Source organism: Malaclemys terrapin, chromosome 10 (assembly GCF_027887155.1).
Source record: "Malaclemys terrapin pileata isolate rMalTer1 chromosome 10, rMalTer1.hap1, whole genome shotgun sequence".
In the NCBI taxonomy this organism is placed as follows: Eukaryota; Metazoa; Chordata; order Testudines; family Emydidae; genus Malaclemys; species Malaclemys terrapin.
In genome coordinates this window covers 35637271-35657063 of record NC_071514.1, presented here as the reverse complement: position 1 = coordinate 35657063, position 19793 = coordinate 35637271, and the positions used below count along the sequence as shown (strand labels likewise).

General features: G+C 39.4%; 1 protein-coding gene across 2 annotated transcripts in view; it reads right to left on the bottom strand.

The window, feature by feature from the left end:
• Window positions 1-3623: 3623 nt before the first annotated feature.
• Window positions 3624-19793, bottom strand: part of UBE2Q2 (ubiquitin conjugating enzyme E2 Q2) — a 72272-nt gene continuing 56102 nt past the window's right edge. Inside the window, exons 6-13 of one of the 2 annotated variants that reach the window (XM_054041519.1) lie at window positions 17954-18038; window positions 14817-14877; window positions 12848-12938; window positions 12073-12131; window positions 10282-10330; window positions 9077-9172; window positions 6798-6864; window positions 3624-3748 (exon numbers count right to left, since the gene is read on the bottom strand). In XM_054041519.1, the coding sequence (XP_053897494.1) occupies window positions 3717-3748; window positions 6798-6864; window positions 9077-9172; window positions 10282-10330; window positions 12073-12131; window positions 12848-12938; window positions 14817-14877; window positions 17954-18038 (540 nt within the window). In that variant the 3' untranslated portion in view covers window positions 3624-3716. The other variant, XM_054041520.1, reaches the window with a different exon arrangement.

Below are 19793 nucleotides of genomic sequence, written 5' to 3'. Positions count from 1 at the left end.
GGTTCGGTTCCCTGCTCAGCTATGGCCTTCATGTCTGACCTTGGGCAAGTCTCTTAGCATCGCCGTGACGCCTGTCCAGTTGTATTCTGGGGACAGCAGCAGGGCGCAGCCCCACAGGGGCTGAGGACAAATACCTTAATGTTGTGGTTTGTCGTTAACGCTCCCGGGGGCGGGGGAGGGAGAGACAGTTATGCCTCTGCCTGCGCCTGGGGAGTGGGGCTGGGTGGAGGCAGTTTTAGAAGTAGAGAGTACTGGGGGTGTGTGGCAGCCTAAGCCCCAGCCTACAAGAGGCAAACAGGCCTTCGGAGCGTGCAGTGCCTCATGCCTGGATGCCCTCCCTTTACATCCTGTCCAAGCATTGCACTGGGAAAGGGGAATCTATCAGCTATGGGTCAGACCACTGGCATAACAAGAGTCCAGCCTAAAAGCTGCATTAACTGGGCCTGGAACAAGTGGATTGATGTGAGAAAGTAAAAGCTACACATTCTCCTCTGCTCCTCAAAAAAAACCTACCACACCTTCCTGCCTCAAGGTGTTTGTTCCAGGCTCAGTTACATATATAAGTGTGTGACTTTAAGGCACAGGCTGTATGTAGCTGGATTAGAGTTGATCAACTGCCCTTCTCAACCTAAGTGAATAAGAAAAACGGACACAAACCTCCAGCAGCACATCTTAAGGTAAAATTCTCCCCACCTCACACAACATTTTACTTTATAGAGAAGTAACTGTTAAGCAAGCCAACTGCACAGTTCTCAGGGGGGGGGGGGGGGGGATGAAAAAAATTTAAAACCACATACAAAAAAGCAGGTAAAGGAGATTTGGGCAGCTGTAGTACCAAACACTGCTTTTTAAGTGTCCTTTTAGAAACCTGAAGAAGCTCTGTTTAGCTCAAAAGCTTGTCTATCTCTTCCACCAACAAAAGATGTTCCAGATCTCACACACCTTTTCTCTCTCTCATATCCTAGGACTAACACAACTACAACACTGTAAACAACTTTCAGAAATGGTCAGCAGTTTCTATGTTAATGTCCCTTTAATGCAGGAGATTTCTATATGGAGAATAAGACTTGAAAGTTACTTTAGTGTCACCTATATTGAAGGTGACATTTCCTTTACCCACATGCAGCTCAAACTGCTGAAGATAGAACCATTTTTGTCCTAGACTCCCATATGACATTGCCACTGTAAGTTAAAGTAGAGTTGAGGTGCACTCTAATGCATTTTTAATTCTTTAGGTTTAGAAAGATTTTCCATTTTTGCAAGATAAATGGGGATCAAACTCTCATATGCTCTTACTGCAAAACAATTATTTTGTTTCCTGTTTCTGATTTAGATTGTGAACTCAAGGCTGGGATTGTGTTAGTTGTTTGACAAAGGGCATTTGTGGGGTAGCCTAGCATTCAGTGCTGTCTGCTTCTATTTACCAATTTGGCTACATGGCTAATGATTTTCAACTCTGCCTGATTGTGATTGTGTAGGCTTTTGGCTTTCCTAGCATTCACTCAAGATTAGAGGATTAGATGGGGGCTGGTATGGGAGGCTTGATTCCAAGAAAGTTAAGGTGTTTGGAGGAGGAGGAAGATATTCAGAGAAGTGGAAGATTGAATCTGATTGCATTCCTCCCATTTGCTCACTTGTTGGTTAACAAGACATGCAGTTTGAAGGTCCCATTGACCTTCGAGGGTAAAGTAGCAGCAGTGAATGAGTATTCCTCCTCTGTGGCTGTGCAAGTCCATTTCCCCCTTACCCCCCCAATGGGCCTTACTACCAGTGATCCATGTGATTTTTATACCTTTGATTATAGTGTACTTTATGGGGCCATACCTGAAGTCTACTTAAGAACTTCATCTAGTGCAGAATGCATTGGTCTACATACTTAGGGGTGCTTTTCATACGAGCATTTTACACTTGTGCTCATGAACCTGAAATCCAAAGAGGTTTTGACCTGTTGACCAGTTTTTCCTTTTATACATTGCATTGGTTGGGAACACACACATGTTCATGAACAGAAAGCTATCTATATTCAAAGACTAACCACAAACAGAATAATTCTTAAAATGGTTCTTTATTCATAAACTTGATGCAAGTTTACAAATTACTGTACATTGCCAAATAATTCTGCAATGAAAAATGAAATCCAAAACAAAGCATGCCAAATGTGCATCTGTCAACCTGCTAGCCCATTAGAATATTAAAGAATTCAATAATGTATTCAAAGATTTTAGCCTCAGGTTTTAAGGAACTTTAATGCTTAAAGAGTTCTGCCTTTCACTTAAGGTTGCTATCTGAGCAATTGGCTATCAGGATTGTATACGAATATATGTACAACCAAGTAAGCAGAAAGGCTGGCAAGTCATCCACTATACTCCCTAGAAGACTATTTGAAACAAAACAGTACGTATCAGGAGTAGTGCCAAATTCCTTCAATCTGTTCTTTCAAGCTAAAAACTGGATCTAGAAGCAAATGCACAAGGGCCCATGGGTGCCTGATAGAGAAAAGAAAAGCACAAATTTGATAGTTGTAACTAAAAACAAACAAAAAAAACCCACATGCTTCTGGGCTAAAAAAGTGCTTAATCCATGGTACACACCCTTATATCAATCCCTGGCAGTACAAAGGTCTAATCACTAATACTACAACCAAAATAGAATTGATTTAGGTAAGGCAATGAAATATAGTAATTACACAGACCCAGATTCATTTCCTAATAATGAAAGAATAGTTCCTGTTAGTCTTTCAATAACAAAAAGCACTGTCATGACTATGGCAACATTATTTTTACAACTTAATCAGGTGATGTCTTTTTTGTATTTTATTGTAGTTTTTATATAAAAACTTTTGTTCAAGGATTTTCATTTTGATTTGTGCCAATCACTTTATAAGTTCATTAGTTTACAAATGATTGCAACAACCCGTTAATAAAATGGAACACCTAAAAAGATTTTTAGTATCTTAAATAACTTCAAGCTTCATACTGTGGCTCCTTTTGTTTAGTAGCAGAAACAGCCCAGCAAGATTCTGATGCCCCAGTGGAAGTGACTAGTTACAAGGTTTTATTGGCACAGCCTTGCTCTGCTTAAAAATACAACAATCTAATAAAGAGTATCTCTTCCAAGAAACAGTTCATATCCTCACACAGCCATGAAAAAAGTTTAATGACTTAACATACATGTTGTTTTCCTATATTTTTAATTTGGCAATACTACAAATGTTTTCATTTTAGACCAGAAAAACTACTGTGATATACAAGACCTGAAATTTCCTAAAACAGTATTAAACAATGTATTAAACTTTGTTGGCTTTAAATGAAACATTACAATGCAAGTCTCTGCAGTCCACATTCTGCAAAAGGTAAGAAGTAGTGAGTGACTCCTATTGAATGATCTTTTAGTAACTCAATAGCCAGCTTTAAAAAGTTTGCACTTTTAAACAAAAATGGAGAAGGAAGGGAGTGGCCCAAATATGCTTAATCCATAGGGACAAATACAGTAAAGGCCAAAACTGCTCAGTCCAAGATACCTAATAAGAGCAAAATGGTAAGGCTGTAAATTATACTGGATGTGTCAGTTGACAGATTATCCACTAACTTATCTAATAGCTAAAGTCTTCAGTACGGCTGTTATAGGGGCACTCGTAGCTTGAGTCTGTGTGTGTGTTGGAAAGAAATAAAAAAGAGCTGTTTGACATTGGTCCAGGTGTACAACAGTCCACAATATTAACCATCTTCTTTTGGAGGAGTGTACCAGCCTATAGAAGAACAAAGAAACACATTAGGCACTCTTAACTTTAGTGGGAGACAGCTTTAGGCTCTATTTTGATGTATAATTAAAATTTAAATTGTATTTGAAAACTAGACCAATCCACCACAGACCCAAAACTCCTATTGATTTCAGTGGGAGTTAAAGCACTCATCACCTTGCAAGATCAGACACAGTATTTATATTTGAAAATAAAGCATTAACATTTAGCTCCTGTTAGCGGCAGCCATCCTGCTGAATTACACAAATTTTAAGACACCAATATAGACCGCAAAGAGTAATGTGATATAGTTTCCATCTGCTTAAGACAAAGGCCCAGATTCTGGGATGTATTAGCAGGAATGTTGTAAGCAAGACATGAAAAGTAATTCTTCCACTCTACTCAGCACTTACAAGGCCTCAAAACTGGAGTATTGTGACCAGTTCTGGGCATCACACTTCAGAAAAGATGGACAAGTTGGAGAAAATCCAAAGGAGAGCAACAAAAATGATTAAAGATCTAGAAACATGACTACGAGGAAAGATTGAAAAACTGGGTTTTAGTCTAGAGAAGAGAACATGATAACAGTCTTCAAGTATGTAAAAGACTGTTATAAAGAGGAGGGTGATACATTGTTCTCTTTAACCACTGGAGACAGGACAAGAAGTAATGGGCTTAAAATTGCAGCAATGGAAATTTAGGTTAGACATTAGGAAAACCTTCCCAATTGCAAGGGTAGTTAAGCACAGGAATAAGTTACCTAGGGAGGCTGTGGAATCTCTGTCATTGGAGGTTATTAAGAACATGTTTAGACAAACAGCTGTCAGGGATGGTCTAGATAATAGACCATCCCCCCCCCGGAGCACTGTTTTATCGCATTATATCCGAATTCATGTTATATATGGTCGCATTATATCGGGGTAGAGGTGTATATGCATATGAATATCCTATTTTGCGAGTACATGCTCAACTTTTGCACAAGTGTATGAAAATATAGGCCAAGATGTTCCTGGTGTTACAAGTCTGTTTCATCCCGCTGAGGACGGAATGGGAATGATGAACTGTAACAGCAAGTTCAGAAATGCCAACTAAGCAATTTACCTTTCAATATATATTTCAGTTGCTACATACCCAGAATAACTTCTGATCATGTGAAGGTTCAGTCTGTGAGACCAAAGTGTGCACTTTTTTTTTAAATGGACACTGCTAAAATCAAAGTATCTATTTAATTCTATCCACCATGCTAGCAAAAGTTTTAAGAGATCTGCCTCAAATTTTGTATGATTAGTACAGTGCCTACTTAAGCTGTTCCTGTGTACCTATAGTAGCCATAAGTTAACAAAGAAGCCTTTAAACATCTTTAATACTGTGAATGCTTTGTATATTGGTAATCAGTGTAGTGTATAGGTAGAACTAAAAACAGAGCCATATTGACTTTTTTGAATAAAAACAACCAAAAAGCTCAAGTAATAGCAGCTAATCATAACATTTCAAAGTGCTTTAGAATCGACTATTTCCAATACACATCTCTTCCTCTGATACAGAAGACATGCTTATTGTACAGATGTGCACCTCAGTTTCCCTGAAAAACATATCCAAGGTCTAACTGAGACAGAGCTCTCCTGGCTCTCAGTACCAGGTTTTAACCACTGGATCACACCCTGTCCCTAGATGAAGATTCTTTGATAAGTAAGTCACCAAAGCAAGACAGTATAAATAATAGATACAGTAATCCCTCACTTAAAGTTGTCCCGCTTAACGTTGTTTCATTGTTATGTTGCTGATATACTCATTTAAAGTTGTGCAATGCTCCACTCTTACGTTGTTTGGCTGCCTGCTTTCACCACAGCTGGCAGCCTCCCCACGTCCCCCTCCCCCGCCTCCTGCCCATGACAATCAGCTGGCTTGCGGTGTTTCGGAGGCAGGAAGGAGGGGGGAGGTGCGAGGACTCAGCGTGCAGGCCCCCCTCCCTCCCCTGCCTCCCGAACACGGCAAGCCAGCTGATTGCCCCAGGCAGGAGGCGGAGAGAGGAGCGAGGACTCTGCACGCCTCTCCTCCCTCCCAAATGCGGCAATCAGCTGGCTTGCAGCGTTTAGAAGGGAGGGAGGAGGAGCCAGGACGCAGCGTGCAAAGTAAAGGGGGAGGAGGTGGTGGTGGGGGAGAAGAGGTGGGTCAAGGGTGGGGGCATGGGTGGAGTGGGTAGGCTGAGGGTTGAGCCCCCCCGCCCCTGGTGCTTGCAGAGTAGGGAAAACTGCCCTGGAACCTAAACCCCCCCATTTACATTAATTCTTATGGGGAAATTGGGTTCGCTTAACATCATTTCACTTAAAGTCGCATTTTTCAGGAACATAAACTACACCATTAAGTGAGGAGTTACTGTACTTCTCTTTGTAAGAGCCTTGTCAACTTTAAAAGTAGTTGACAAGTCTAGGTGAATTGTCTAGTTGCAAAACAATACCAAATCATGATGTGGGCTATTAGATCAGTTATCTGCTCCCAGGTGGCTCACTCAAGCTGGAAAGTAGTAATACTAATTTCTAGAGGGAGCCATGTCCACCTTACCACACAACAAGTGAACAGCAGCACCAGCTGGTGACAACTGGTTTTGTATGGGGGAAAGCATAACTCCCCGCCTTCAGAGCCAGACTGAACAGTTTTCAGGCTACACGTTTTAATTTGTACTTTCCATGTATTTTCAACCTTTGATCCTCCCTCCTACTTCATTCTCTCATTGATTATTGCTTTCACTTGTCTTGCGCTATATTTAGATAAGCTCTTTGGAGAACGGAAGAGTCTATTTGCTAGAGAAGCATCTAAACATTTCAGGCATAACAAAAAAAAAATTCTGGATAATCAGGGTGGAAACAAAATGCAAAACAGGCCCTTCAATGCATGGGAAGAGGTGTAGGCCATTCTTGCTTTATCCCAAATAAACCAGGTAAAAGTTTGTATTGTATGGCAATTGTATTAGTTTCAAGCATTATTATCTTTTCCATGCCACTGTACAATTTGTACAGACAAGAACATACAAAATTGCAAAATGTAAATATTTACATACCATTTTTCTCATGTATTTGTACTAGAGACTTATAGGACTGCTGTGCTCTTGCTAGATTATATTGGTTCTGAAAGAAAAATAAGTCATTTAATACTACCATCAAGAAGCGACACCAAGTCACTTAAGCAAAATACCATAAAGTAACTGTTTGAAAAGTTAGACAGTATTGTAAGTAGAACAAAAAAAAAAAAAAATGTCTATTGAGAGGTGCCATGCAAGAAAACAAACTGCAGTCTTAACCTGTAAAATCCATGGCCTCGGGGACTGAAGAGTTGGCTCTCATCATACTAAAAAGCCATGTACAGTGGCTGTGTGATGGGACTTGCTAACTGATAAAATACAGGACTTCAGGTTTCAAAGTGCATTGTATTGAAGTGCTGTTCTTGCACCTAGCATATTTCACGTCCCCCCCCCTAAAAAAAGACCATCTTAAGACATTGCATTCTGAATCATGTACAAGTTAAAAAATATTTTTCCATAGTACCAATACAGGCAAATATTAGGACAGTAATGGTATGGCTACACTGCAATAAAAACACCTCTGGCTGGCCTGTGTCAGCTGACTTGCGCATGAGGGGCTCAGACTGCAGGGCTATAAAATTGCAGTGTAGACCTCTGGGCTCAGGCTAGAGCCTGGACTCTGGGACCCTGAAAGGGGGAAGGACCCCAGAGCCTGGGTTCCAGCCTGAGCCTAGACATCTACTCTGCAATTTTAAAGTCCTGCAGCTGGGGTTCCAGACAGCTGGCAAAGGCCAGCCACAGGTGTTTTATTGTAGTGTAGACATAACATTTCATAGATGAATGACTTTTAGGGTAAGGGACATTCCAGGTGGATAGATTTCAAAAGTCAACCTATCTAACATGTTTAAAAAGATTCTTACTGTCAAACTAATTAGCCATCTTCCACACAAAGCTTGTAATATTAAATATCTGGCTCTCAGGGTGAGAAATTATTTTTAAAAAAGTGGAGCAGGCACAAGTGCAAATGGCACAGTTTGCATGCACCCAATATCAGAAATGCCTCCAAAGTTTGCAGGCTCACAAATTTGAGATGGTTCACAAATTTGTGCTACAGTTTGGAGCTGTGAGGCCTAAATAACCTGCAGACCCTAGAACTCCACTTGACCATAGCAATGCACATCTGATCAGTGTTAAATTAGAAACATCCTAAGACAGACATGATGGAAATTAAATGTAGGTTGATAAGAACAGCAAAACTGCTTAACTTTTAACAGTCAATGGACTGGACCAATAGGACAGCGGTCTCCTACCAAAGGGCAAGTAGAAGCAATGGGTAAAATGCATTTTAAGGGTGCCTAAGTGATCTAATTCATGCATGAATTAGATCACTTATGAAAGGTTCATAGGACTTAGAATTAAGTGCCTAAACCACCTTTAAAGTGGGACCTGGGTAAACATTTTTAAGAATACCTAACAACATGGTTTGTCTCTTGTTTTATGGTGAATTACTAGTCTGTTTCTATGCATACATTATTAAAACACAGAGCAGGTGTCCCCTTAATAGTGGTAAGGTCAGACAACTTTTAGAGTCACATACTAAGATCTATGATAGTTATTTCATTAATTTTTCATCCTTTCTTAAAATATTATTTAGTGTTTACCAAAAAGCTTTCTTCGGATACTTTTTCTCAACTACCAAGAGAAGGCAAAAAGTTGTTTAAAGTTAGTTTGGATACAACAACCTCCCTGTACCAGAGTGACATGCTCCAGAATCCTGCATAGGGATGCAGGGCTCCTCACTCATCCTGGCATGAAAATACAGGATGGATTCAGTTAGCACCAATCAGAATTTAAGAAGGGTTGGAGCCTGTCCTCAGGAGCACAGAGAACTAGGGACAGAGTGACAGACCACTGTTAGGGAAAGCCTTAAGAAGAGTCAACCTTGGGAGAAAGTTCAGGCTGAAGTTTATGTTGTATTAAATTACTAATAGAAGCCAGAAAGAGGATAGTAGGAGCTTCACCTGCTTCTTTGACCCTTCCATGTAAAAAAAATATATATATATTTGTCCTCTGGCCCACACATATTGTTTCCTAACAAACCCATATCGTTCATTTCCAGCAAACTAGCCACAAATACACCAATATGTTTCAGCACACAAAAAGTGAACCAAAAGTTTATATGGACCTTAATTTAATCTTTAAACCAACAGCTGTTTTATATTTGAGCTTTCCATAAGAGTCAACATAAAATGGAAAATAAAACAAGTATCTACCCACAACACAAAAATCACTTCAATAATTATACATAATATATTTACCTTATTGGCTCCAAACTGTACTCTGGCTTTTCCTTTGACTAAAGTGGCATTGATCTGCATGATGACCGATTCTATTGAATAGGCACTACTCCAGCCCTAAAGGAAGAAGGAAATACTTCTACAGAATATGTGCTTGTATTCTTACGCTCACCTTGCAAATCCACTCTGGAAAGTATGTTTCTTTTTGCTAAACTCTAGCAAACCATGGTATTTTTGGTTAATAGCTTTTAAAACTATAAAACAATTAGTTATTCCCAAGAGAAACACAAAAAACTAAAGTAAACTATGTTAGCATAAAGAGCTTGTAGGAAAAAGGAAAAAGCCAAGTTGCACACATTTCCAGAATCTGGTAAGACAAAAAACAAAGAAAAACACAACTACATTATAGAATTCTACTCATTTTCAGCTAGCTTTACAATAGCAATTACAGCTTTAAAAGACTGCTTTTAATGACTCAATTAAGCAATTAAATGAGCAAAAAGATCTTGTTTCCACACAGCTAGGCAGTCTCTCTGGCACTGTTTTACCTTTCCAGGGTTCACACAAGTCTCTACTAGACTTTTACAGGAGCTATATTTGTAGGGGAGATGCTGTCCACTGCAATCTTCTTTCCATAGGCAGCAGCTATCTACTCCTAAATTAAAGCTGCTTCAAGCAGCATTCACCGAAGCTCAGCACCTGCACCCCCATATCAGATTTTGGGGGGCAGCTACTAGGCAGTGGGGGGGTTTCAAAGGAGCAGGACAAAGTGATCTCGCCTTTTACTGGACCTGGGGTTCCCTCTCTCACAGACTCCAGGAATCCACCAAGTTTGGGATGGGGAGAAAGAACAGCACTTCCTGTTTCCTCTCCCTCCCCAGTCCCTCCACAGTGAAGAGGAAGATCTGATGCAAGTTCAGTAAGGTGACCCTTACAGAGCTCAAGCTTCCTGGACCTTGTTCCCCTACGGCAAGCATTTCCACAGGAATGTATGATTTGGCCCTTTGTTCCTAACAGGCGGTGGTGTTTAAGCTCACATACAAAAACACCTTCTTATTACTATTCTTAAGAAATATTATTTGTTCTAGTCAGGATGCTAACTGCTATTACAATCACTTTCTCCTCCCACCCCATCTAAGCATTGCACCCTTCCACCATTACTCTTGACAATTAAAAAAAACAAACAAACACAAAGAAAATACAAAAGATTTTGATTTTATATTCACCTGTTTAGTAAGAAGTTCCATGCATAATGCACCCCCACCCAGGACATACCTAAAAATAAATGTTAGATTAGAAATTTTGAATTCAACGTGGCTTTTATTTGGCATCTTTCAAGACCAGTTAGTAAAGAGATTACTGTGCAGTCATACCCTCAGGCTGTTATGAGTTAGTCTGTCACACTGTTTGCTCAGCTATAAAAAATTAGAGAGCACTTTCAAGGGCAATATATTGCAGTATGTTAGCTATATACATTTATTTATATAGAGCAGAATGATGTCTAGAGACAAGAGAAACTAATTTGCTTTGTCCAACCACAAGGAAAGTCTTAGTGAGAATCAGTGACAGCTAGTCTGGACAGTTTTCACAGTCAGAATTGAAAAATGTGGCAGAGGGATGCTATTTTTGAGGGCTCTATTGTAGACATAGTACAAATGGATAGTTTTTTAGAGTTACTTCCAAAAAGGAATGTAACACAATTCCAGCAATTTTACAAGTATGTGCAATGGCCTCCTCTTCACAGAAGAGACAGGCAAGAGGGGCATTCATTATTTAATCTTAAAACTCACCTTCTCAAGCATTTTGTCACTTCTAAACCAAGTAGCTCCCCAGCATGCACTATACATACTGCGAAGTCACTCTGAATGAACATCAGCAATTCACAACATGCCAGGGCAACAAAGGGAATGGGATGAAGTAACAGGAGTTTTAAGCCCACAAAGTGCAGAATGTTCTCCTTCATCTGGACTATCAGGAGCATGTTGGACACATTTCCGAAGCTGGAATTGTGTTACATTCTCTGCGATAGTCATGAAAAATCAAGACCTTTAGAGCTATTCACCTTTTCTTTACCAGCAATTTTGCATCAGGAAAAATCAGTTTAAGGAAGAGAGTGCGCTTTTAAATGGGTAATGAATGCATTGTTTTCATATTACTTTTTATATATTTATTTGTTGACAGCAGCAGTCATGTCTACAATTCAAAATTACTATTTCTCGAATTAAGGTTGACAATAGGCTACGCAGAGTCAGAATCAGTACCAGTTTCCACTAAATTCAGAAATTTTTTTAAATAAGAACTGTCACTTACCTTCCTACAACACTGATGCCGAATTCCATCCCATCCCAATAAATATCTATAAGCTTCCCCAACACTGCCCAGCCAATGTACTTCAGTAATACTCTACAGGAATCATCCTTAGGAGTAAGAAGGTCATCGTCATCAAGTTTAATGCTTCTGGGCTATGTTTGCACTAACCTTTGCCCTAAAACTCCCCACTGTTACAGAGATGCAGCTCCACCAGTATGAAAACCAGTACAGACTGGCCAGCAGCGTTATAACCACCACGTCATCTGCTCTGAGCACAGCAGGATTAAATCACATGGAGGTAACGACATTGGCAATTATCCTTACTGTTACACCTATCATTGCTACTGCCAACGTCAATAGCAGGAAGTTCTAGGGAAAAGAATTAGTGTACACACACACTTTGCAACGTCACAATGGACTAAACCAACACATTTCATATAGGCAGCTAGCTGGAAACTACTTTAGCTCACTGGTTTGAATTAGCAGTGATTGAGAAGCAAGTCTCGGTGTCTGTCTGTCTCTCATTGCCTGAGTGTTGTCATAGTCTCCTATCTGACAGCAGTTCACCAATATACATTGTGGGGTCTTGCCTTAAAATCCAGTTGTAGTTCCCAGAAATCAAGGGTGTCTTCAGCATAGTTTCTACTACAAAACCTTTTTATACAAGTCAGAGTTAAAAAAACAAAAAACAAAAAAAACAAACTTACCCTCCTGTGAGCACAGGAGATACCACTCGCACAAAGGGTGGATCAAAAGGAAAATTATCCTGAAAAGCACAACAAAGTATAGAGTTAAAAGCTATGCTGCAACACTGATTTCGAATAAGAAAAGGATATTTCAATTTATTCTTTGGGCAATGCATAGTTTATAGAGTTTGAAAAATTAAATCTTCATCTTGCATTCACGTAGAAGTTTACATTACTTCTACCAGAACATCAGCCTTGGAATGTGACAGTACAGTAATATATTAAAAATCGTATCTGTTTTTGAAAGCTATACCATCATCCTTCAAACAGAGCAGCAGTTCTCAAACTGTGGGACAGGACCCCAAAGTGGGTCGCCACCCCCTTTGAACAGGGTCGTCATGGCTGGCTTAGATTTGCTGAGGCCCGGGACCGAAGCCCGAGTCCCACTGCCCAGGGCCGAAGCCAAAGCCCAAGGGCTTCAGCCCTGAGCGGCAGGGCTCAGGTTGCAGGCCTGCTGCCTGGAGCTGAAGCCCTTGAGCTTCAGCTTTGGCCCCCCATGCCGAGGACAGTGGGCTTGGGCTTTGGCCCCCCAACCCGGGGCAGTGGGGCTTGGGCAGGCTCAGACTTCAGTCCCCCTTTCTGGGGTTGTGAAGTAATTTTTGTTGTCAGAAGGGGGTCGCAGTGCAATGAAGTTTGAGAACCCCGAAATAGAGCACATGGCCTACTACCATTTTAAATGATTTCTACATCCAGATAGTAAAAATTTCCTCTCAGTACTCTACTGATACTCATTTACCTTAAATGAAAAGTTGAGCAAAATGTATTCTACACCTTCTTTTTCTTTTAAGACCTGAAGATCACTATGTAACGGGCTGTCAGGATCAACTCTAGAAATTAAACAGGTGGGAAAAGCAAAACAGAATGAAATGAATCATTTGGCTTTCTATAGAAGAGAAATTACCCTTTAAGAGTTCCTTTATCTCCTTTAATGTTCTTGCAGTTTCAATTAACTTTTACAATTCTTAATCAAAAGCACAAATGCCAGGTAAACACTCTGCAGTTGAAAGTAGCAGCAAGAAGATTCACTGTGATGTATCATGTTCTTACCATATTTATGTTATTCAAGGATTTGAAATGCGGACATTCAAAATAAAAAACCCTTTTGTTTGAAAATAGTAATTCATTTTCTCATCACTGAAATCTGGTGTCCTTCTAAAAGTTAAATGCTTTTAAATGAAGAGATTTTTACACTCGTACTCAAACCTTCAATGTTTACTAACTGAACGAGTTACATTTGATGTATAGTGCAGAGTTCTAGATTACCACCGAATCAGAAATTCTGCATCTGTGGCATTAGTAAAGCCAACGGTCTTTGCTATCAGCACAATTTCAACAACCCTGTTTGTTGGCAGACACTGATGGCAGGATTATAAATAGCTAGCAGCCTAGTTATCAATTCTTGCAGTGCTAGGTTAATCCTACCTCAAGAACTGGCATCCCAATAAACTTTTTAGTAAGAACACAGACACAGTCCCTTCCTTGTAAGTTTGGTTACATATGTGCTGGATGCATCAAGCACTTTGCTGAAGACCATAGATATTCCACTGGAAGCCAGTAGCACTTCTCTGAATGCCTACAACCACACTAAGGCTAGGTCTACACTGATAAGTGAATGACACAATTTTGTCTTTCAGAAGTGTTAAACCCCTAGAAAGAGTTTTGCCACGACAAGGGCCAGTGTGAACAGAGCCTTGTCAGCAGGAGAACGCAAATGCCACTTGTTGCGGGTGGAAGTTTTTTGATGGCAGGAGAACCGACAAACAGCGGCTATACTGCCCGACTTTTAGCGGCATGGCTGTAGCGACACAGCTGTGTCGCTAAAAGCTGTGTAGTATAGACAAGCCCTCAAAGAGGGAAACAAGGCTTGTGCTCATGGCAGCTGGGGGTAGGTCAGTGATCCATCCAGAGAGGGTGTTCCCTCAAGCAGTTGTTCTGTGTGTCCATGCAGTTCTGGGAGAACCTCATAGCAGTCTGATGGGATCCACTCCATCACTTCTAGGGGACAGATGTAACTAGCTTGGTTTGGGGTATGTTTTTCCCTTTTTAGAGGTTAATCTGTAGGTTAGCATGTTACCCTATCACCAGGGATGATTTCAAGGGAACAGCTCTGGGAATATTTTTTAAGGTAAAAGATATATACATATTAAAAGTATAGATAAAATAGTAATTAAAAGTATAGATGTGTCGGTAGTATTGGCCAACATGTGTAGTAAAAAGCTTAAGATTTTCAATCTTGTTAACATTTCATAGTTCACACCCAGGTGATTAGGACTATATCCTGGAATTGTATTTTTTTCATTTTAGGCATATGTCATTGTTGAGTCATAAAAATAAAAGCTGCTAATGCCAGTAAAACAGTTCTGTTCTTTTGTATAACTCAAAAAGGATCAAAACCTATTTATTCTTCAAGTTAAAAAATTATTCAGTACGACAGGTTCACCATTTTGTAAGGGTTTGGGGAGAGAATCTTGGTGGTCAAAAATTATGGTAAAAGAGCACTGGTTTGACAGTGTAAATTCAGGTATATTCTGTGCCAGCTCTACCATGCAGTTCAGTTCAGTCTGCATTAAATTCCAAAGACCTCTATCCAGGAAGCCTTCATAGTACATTCTAGCTAGACAGTGTCAATTCCATATTGTAATCTGTGTAGCAGCATTAAAATGGGTTCTTTAGGAGAGAGAGTTTAAAAAAAAATGTAAACTTACTTTAGAAGTTTAACGTGCCACTCATACAGGCTGTCATTTACAAGTTCCACTGAATAAATCCCTGTGGAAGTATTAGACAAGTTATTTAGGAACCAGAATGTATTGTTCTGAATTAACTGTGTAACACCATCCCAAACAGATTATGTTTTATCATCTTTAATAAGGAAAAGCATATAAAATCTGTTATATCCTTTTAAGTGCCTGACCAGGCCAGTCTGTGGCTATAAGCAATGATTAATCTATCGGATACATCAAGGGATAAGAGCCTCAATTCAAGATGTGCTTTCCCTTAGATAACCATAAGTACTTTCAGAATAAGGTTACAAAAACTATCTGTATCTCCTAATAGTTTCAAATGGGAATACCACACAAATCAAGGGTGTCCTTTCCCATTCTAGAATTTTTCTACTTCTGTTTTCTTCATATTTCCTAACATCTATAGCCACATCTCATTCAATGCTGAACAGGCTTCATCTCCTGTACGTATGCACAAAGATTAGTATTATGCACGTTAATCCAAACCAACAATTTCCTAATTTGCAGGTGGGGGCTGATCCAATCAATGTTGCCAGAAAGGTAACCACTGAATAGAAAATAAAAAAAGGGGGTTGCTATCACAGTGGGTAGTGACAGACACTCCAACAGCAAACCAAAAGGATGTCAGTCTCTGGCAGCCTGTAAACGGCATGATTTGGGACTCTGATCTGTGTATGTTTAAACTGTTTATTGTACAAATTAGAATTACAGATTATACTGAAAATGTGCCTGCTGCCTTACATAACTAAACTTCACCATAGCATTTTAAAGGAGTCAGTATATTAAGTACAGGGAATACATAAACAGTCAAGTAAACCTTTTACCGTATAAGGCAAGACTGGTATGTTTTTAAAGATGTAATTTTTACATGGATAATAATCACATAATTACATAGGCAGGAATAGTCTGAAGATTATAATTCCAACAGGAGAGTCTGGTAACTATGCAAGCTGTAGAAATCTCATTCCTTTCTGAAGGAATATATAACTCCAGTAATCACTTCCACCATCTGATTCTTTGATACCCAAGGCTGTGATTTTATCACTGGTAATCAATTATGAGTTATTATTCTAGGATCTTTGCATTTGGAATGGTTAGTGTTGGTGCAAATCTGTGAGCTATGGATGACCAAGCCACTCATCTATCAAAATACACTCTCAGACTTTTCTTATAAAACTGTGTTCAAACTAGATATGTGGCACCACAGCAAAGACACAGACAAGTGCATGAAGAACTTTTAGAGACCACAACTGTACATTCTCAGCCCTCTATCTACAGGGCTCTCAGGCTACAGCATTCCACAGTCACATGGTTTCAATACTTTCACTCCACACAGTAGCATAATCTTAGTGAATTGGCCCATTATGCCAGTCTATAGGTGGACAATCTGCTAAACACTTCACAGAGGCATTGAAATAAGGCACTCTGGTCAGTAGTTGCATCTAAAATGACTCAATACCATTAAATCCACCTGAGACAGTGCACATGCATATTTAATGAAGACTTTAGCAACCAGGCTTCCTGCCTTTCAAAAGGATACTGCTCTTGATGGAAATGGCTTTCCTAAAATGAACCTGAAATCCCCACATAGACAGCAAAGCGCACTCCATGACTTAATGCAGATAAGAGAAAATGGCCTAACTGTAGATTCTTCTCAGCCCCACTGACTAGTCTCTACTGGCTTGAAGGGGTAATCGGAACAAAAAGACAGTGATGGATCGTGTCACAAAACGAACACTCAACAGTAGCAGGCAGCATGAGATTAGCACTATTCTGTATGATCAGATCTGTATTTCAAACCAGATAAATATAGGAAATCCACAATAACGTTAAAGTAAATATTCTGAAATGGAACTGAGACAGTCTCAGACTGGTCGTCTGTCTTGTTCAGTTTTGTCCTTTCTTAAATATAAATTAAAATACCAAAGCCACTGAATGAGGGTCAGGCACATTAAAATAAGAAAACTGGCACAGTAACTCAAAATAGGACAGGCAAAATGCAGAGAACGCCTTTAGACAAATCAGAGCAGCAATCATTCTTTTTAATTTACTTGAGAACAAGGCTGCCTATCCTGACAGCTGGGACAGGCATTTTCCTGTCAGACAAGCAAATCCAAAGACTTTTGATCAGGAATTCTCCCTATTCCCACCCTGACATGTACCTGTACTCTTGTCCCTTGTGTGGGCAAGAAATAAGACATTAGGGCTGAGCCAGTATGGCTATGTTCTGCTCAGGAAGTTACAGCAGATGAATCTACTATAACAACTATATTATAAAACTTCTACTCACTACAGAAAGCGACCAGACAACACAATCCACTCACCCCACTGTTGTGCTATTTCAGGCAATTTCTATATACGGTGTAAAGAGGATAGCCAGCCTTTATCTGACTAAGCTAATCTATTGGGATAAATGATGAACACTTGTTTACAAAATAAACATACAACCATGGTTCTTCAATAGTTTCAGTAGCTGAAAGGGCAGGACGTGTATGTGCAACACTGTATGCATACAGAAACTGAGCATCAGAGAGTATTATCAAAGGAGAACTGATAGATAAAAATATGGCTAAGACTAAATCTCACTTATTGCATTCAATAGAACAGGGCTTTTGAATCAAGTGCAATCCCTTGTGTGGCAGGAATATTTAAATTGCTTCAAATGTAACATGCAGTACCACATGACCAGGACAGCACTGCAAGATTTTTGCCCTATGTACCTGGGGTGGGAGGGCTAGATCCCAAGAGATGCTGAAAAACCACAATTCCCACTAAAGTCAATGTGATCTGTGGTGTTCAGCATCACCTCTAGACGGCACTCAAGCGGTTATATTAATGCTACTACTGTTAACATGAAATTTTATGTAGCAAAGAAGCCAGGTTAGAAAAATATGAAAGCCAGAAAAAAAATTTTTTTGCAGGTGGAATGCTTAAAGAAAATTCAAGTAATTCAACTTCAAAATCTGAAGCGAAGATTAAAAAAAAAAAATGCACATAATGAAATAAAGTACAAAACAAAGAGCTATTAGCAGAAGATATTTACCAAGAGATAAAAAGCTTCTGACTTGCATTTCTAAGGAGAGAAATGTAGAGCACCTTACCTGTTTTATAACTCTGTGATCTGTATATATCCCTGAGCTCTTTCATAAGTCGATCTGAAGCCTGGACTGACCCAGACACTGCACCCTAAAATTAAAAAACAGGCAACAGTTAACAGCTTCATTTGTATTACTAATGCTAAAAAAAAAAAAAAACTGTATACTCTCAAAGTCTATGCAACTCTATTAAGGTACCACAAAATGGTAGAGTATATTAAATGTCAGGGTGTCCCCCTCCCCCCTGCTCCTGCATCCCACTTACCCCATCTTCCATAGAGCAGGGGCAACACAAGACAGAGGGAGCTTCCAGGCAGCAGCAGCTGCAGCTTTGGTCTGGTCTCAGCTTGCTGATCTAATTAACAAGGCAGTGTACTTCTGACCCCACTCTTCATACTTAAAGGGGAATGCACATCTCTCTCTCTCACTCACACACACAGGGTGTGTGTCTCGTTCTGCCCTCCCTACTTTCTTGCTGCCTTGTACAGTAGTGTGTGAGTGTTAACCCTTGAGGGGTCGGCCAATTGCTAGTTCATCATTTAGCAGTAAGGCATTCCCTGGAAATATCCTATCCTCTGACTCCTCCACCTCAACCAAGCTTCACAATCATCATCACTGTGTACCAGTATTAAATTGTTTGTTTAAAACTTAGAGCACACGCGCGAGAGTGTAAAATATAGTCTTTTGTCTGGTGAAAATTTTTTCCAAGGAACTTAACCCCCTCATTTACATAAATTCTTATGGGGAAATTGGATTCGCTTAATATCGTTTTGCTTAAAGTCGCATTTTTCAGGAACATAACTACAATGTTAAGTGAGGAATTACTGTACCATTGGACCTCTGTGAGTACGAGTTCTGATCATGACATGCAGGAAATTATCTTTCCCCTTCTTCCCACTGACAAGTTCTTATAACTCAACTGAACTGATTTTGCTCAGAGTTCTAAAAAGAATTAATCTTTGATTCAAGATCAAGCACTGAAAATTTCTGCACAAAAGGAATTTTGAAGTTTATGAACAAAAAAGAGAAGAGGCCACCCCACCGAAAGTTGTCTGTTAAAGTGAGGCAATGTAGTAGAAGATGTAGATATACACACGCATGTGCACCTTGTGTTGAAGTACAATTCATAAAATAAAGTAAAAGCAGTTTATTGTAGTTTAAGTACTCTTAAGTTTATAAATGCTGTGATTTAAGTACTCTTCCTTTTCTCAATTAGTTGTTTTTTTGTCCTCCGGACCCCCAATGTTTACCCAGAAAACTGTGAAGTTTGTTTTTTTGCACCCAATTTTCACGCATTTTTAAAAAATTTGTAACAAACATCAATCAATTCCCAGGAAATCATAAAGACCAAACATTGAATTCTGCGAAGCCTATCTTTATTTTATAATTTCAATGGATATCATAAATATTTATTTTTAAGCATGTTTTTCTATTTTTATCTATTTAAATGTTCAGTTACGGGAAATTATAGGATGGTGGTAAAATAATTGTCAACCCCCATTGTTTTGTGACAGTAGATGTTGAGATTAAAAAAGTTAAAGCTTTTAACAACGATAAACACAAATTGTCAACATCACATGTCAAAATATACAAACTATATTATATCCTTAAATCAAACTTCAACAAGTTCTTAGGCAGAGTAAAAAAAAAAAGCTGCTTATCTGTAAATTTCTTTTATCAATGGGAATATATTTTGTCAGTTTGTGTGTACAGTGAAATATACTGATAATCTGTCCTTCCAAGCCTACCTATACAGTATAGCCGTAAAGCACTTGTAGTGTAGACATGGCTCTTGTCTTTCAACCCAATCTATTATATTGTACCAGTGAACACATCAGATGAAGAA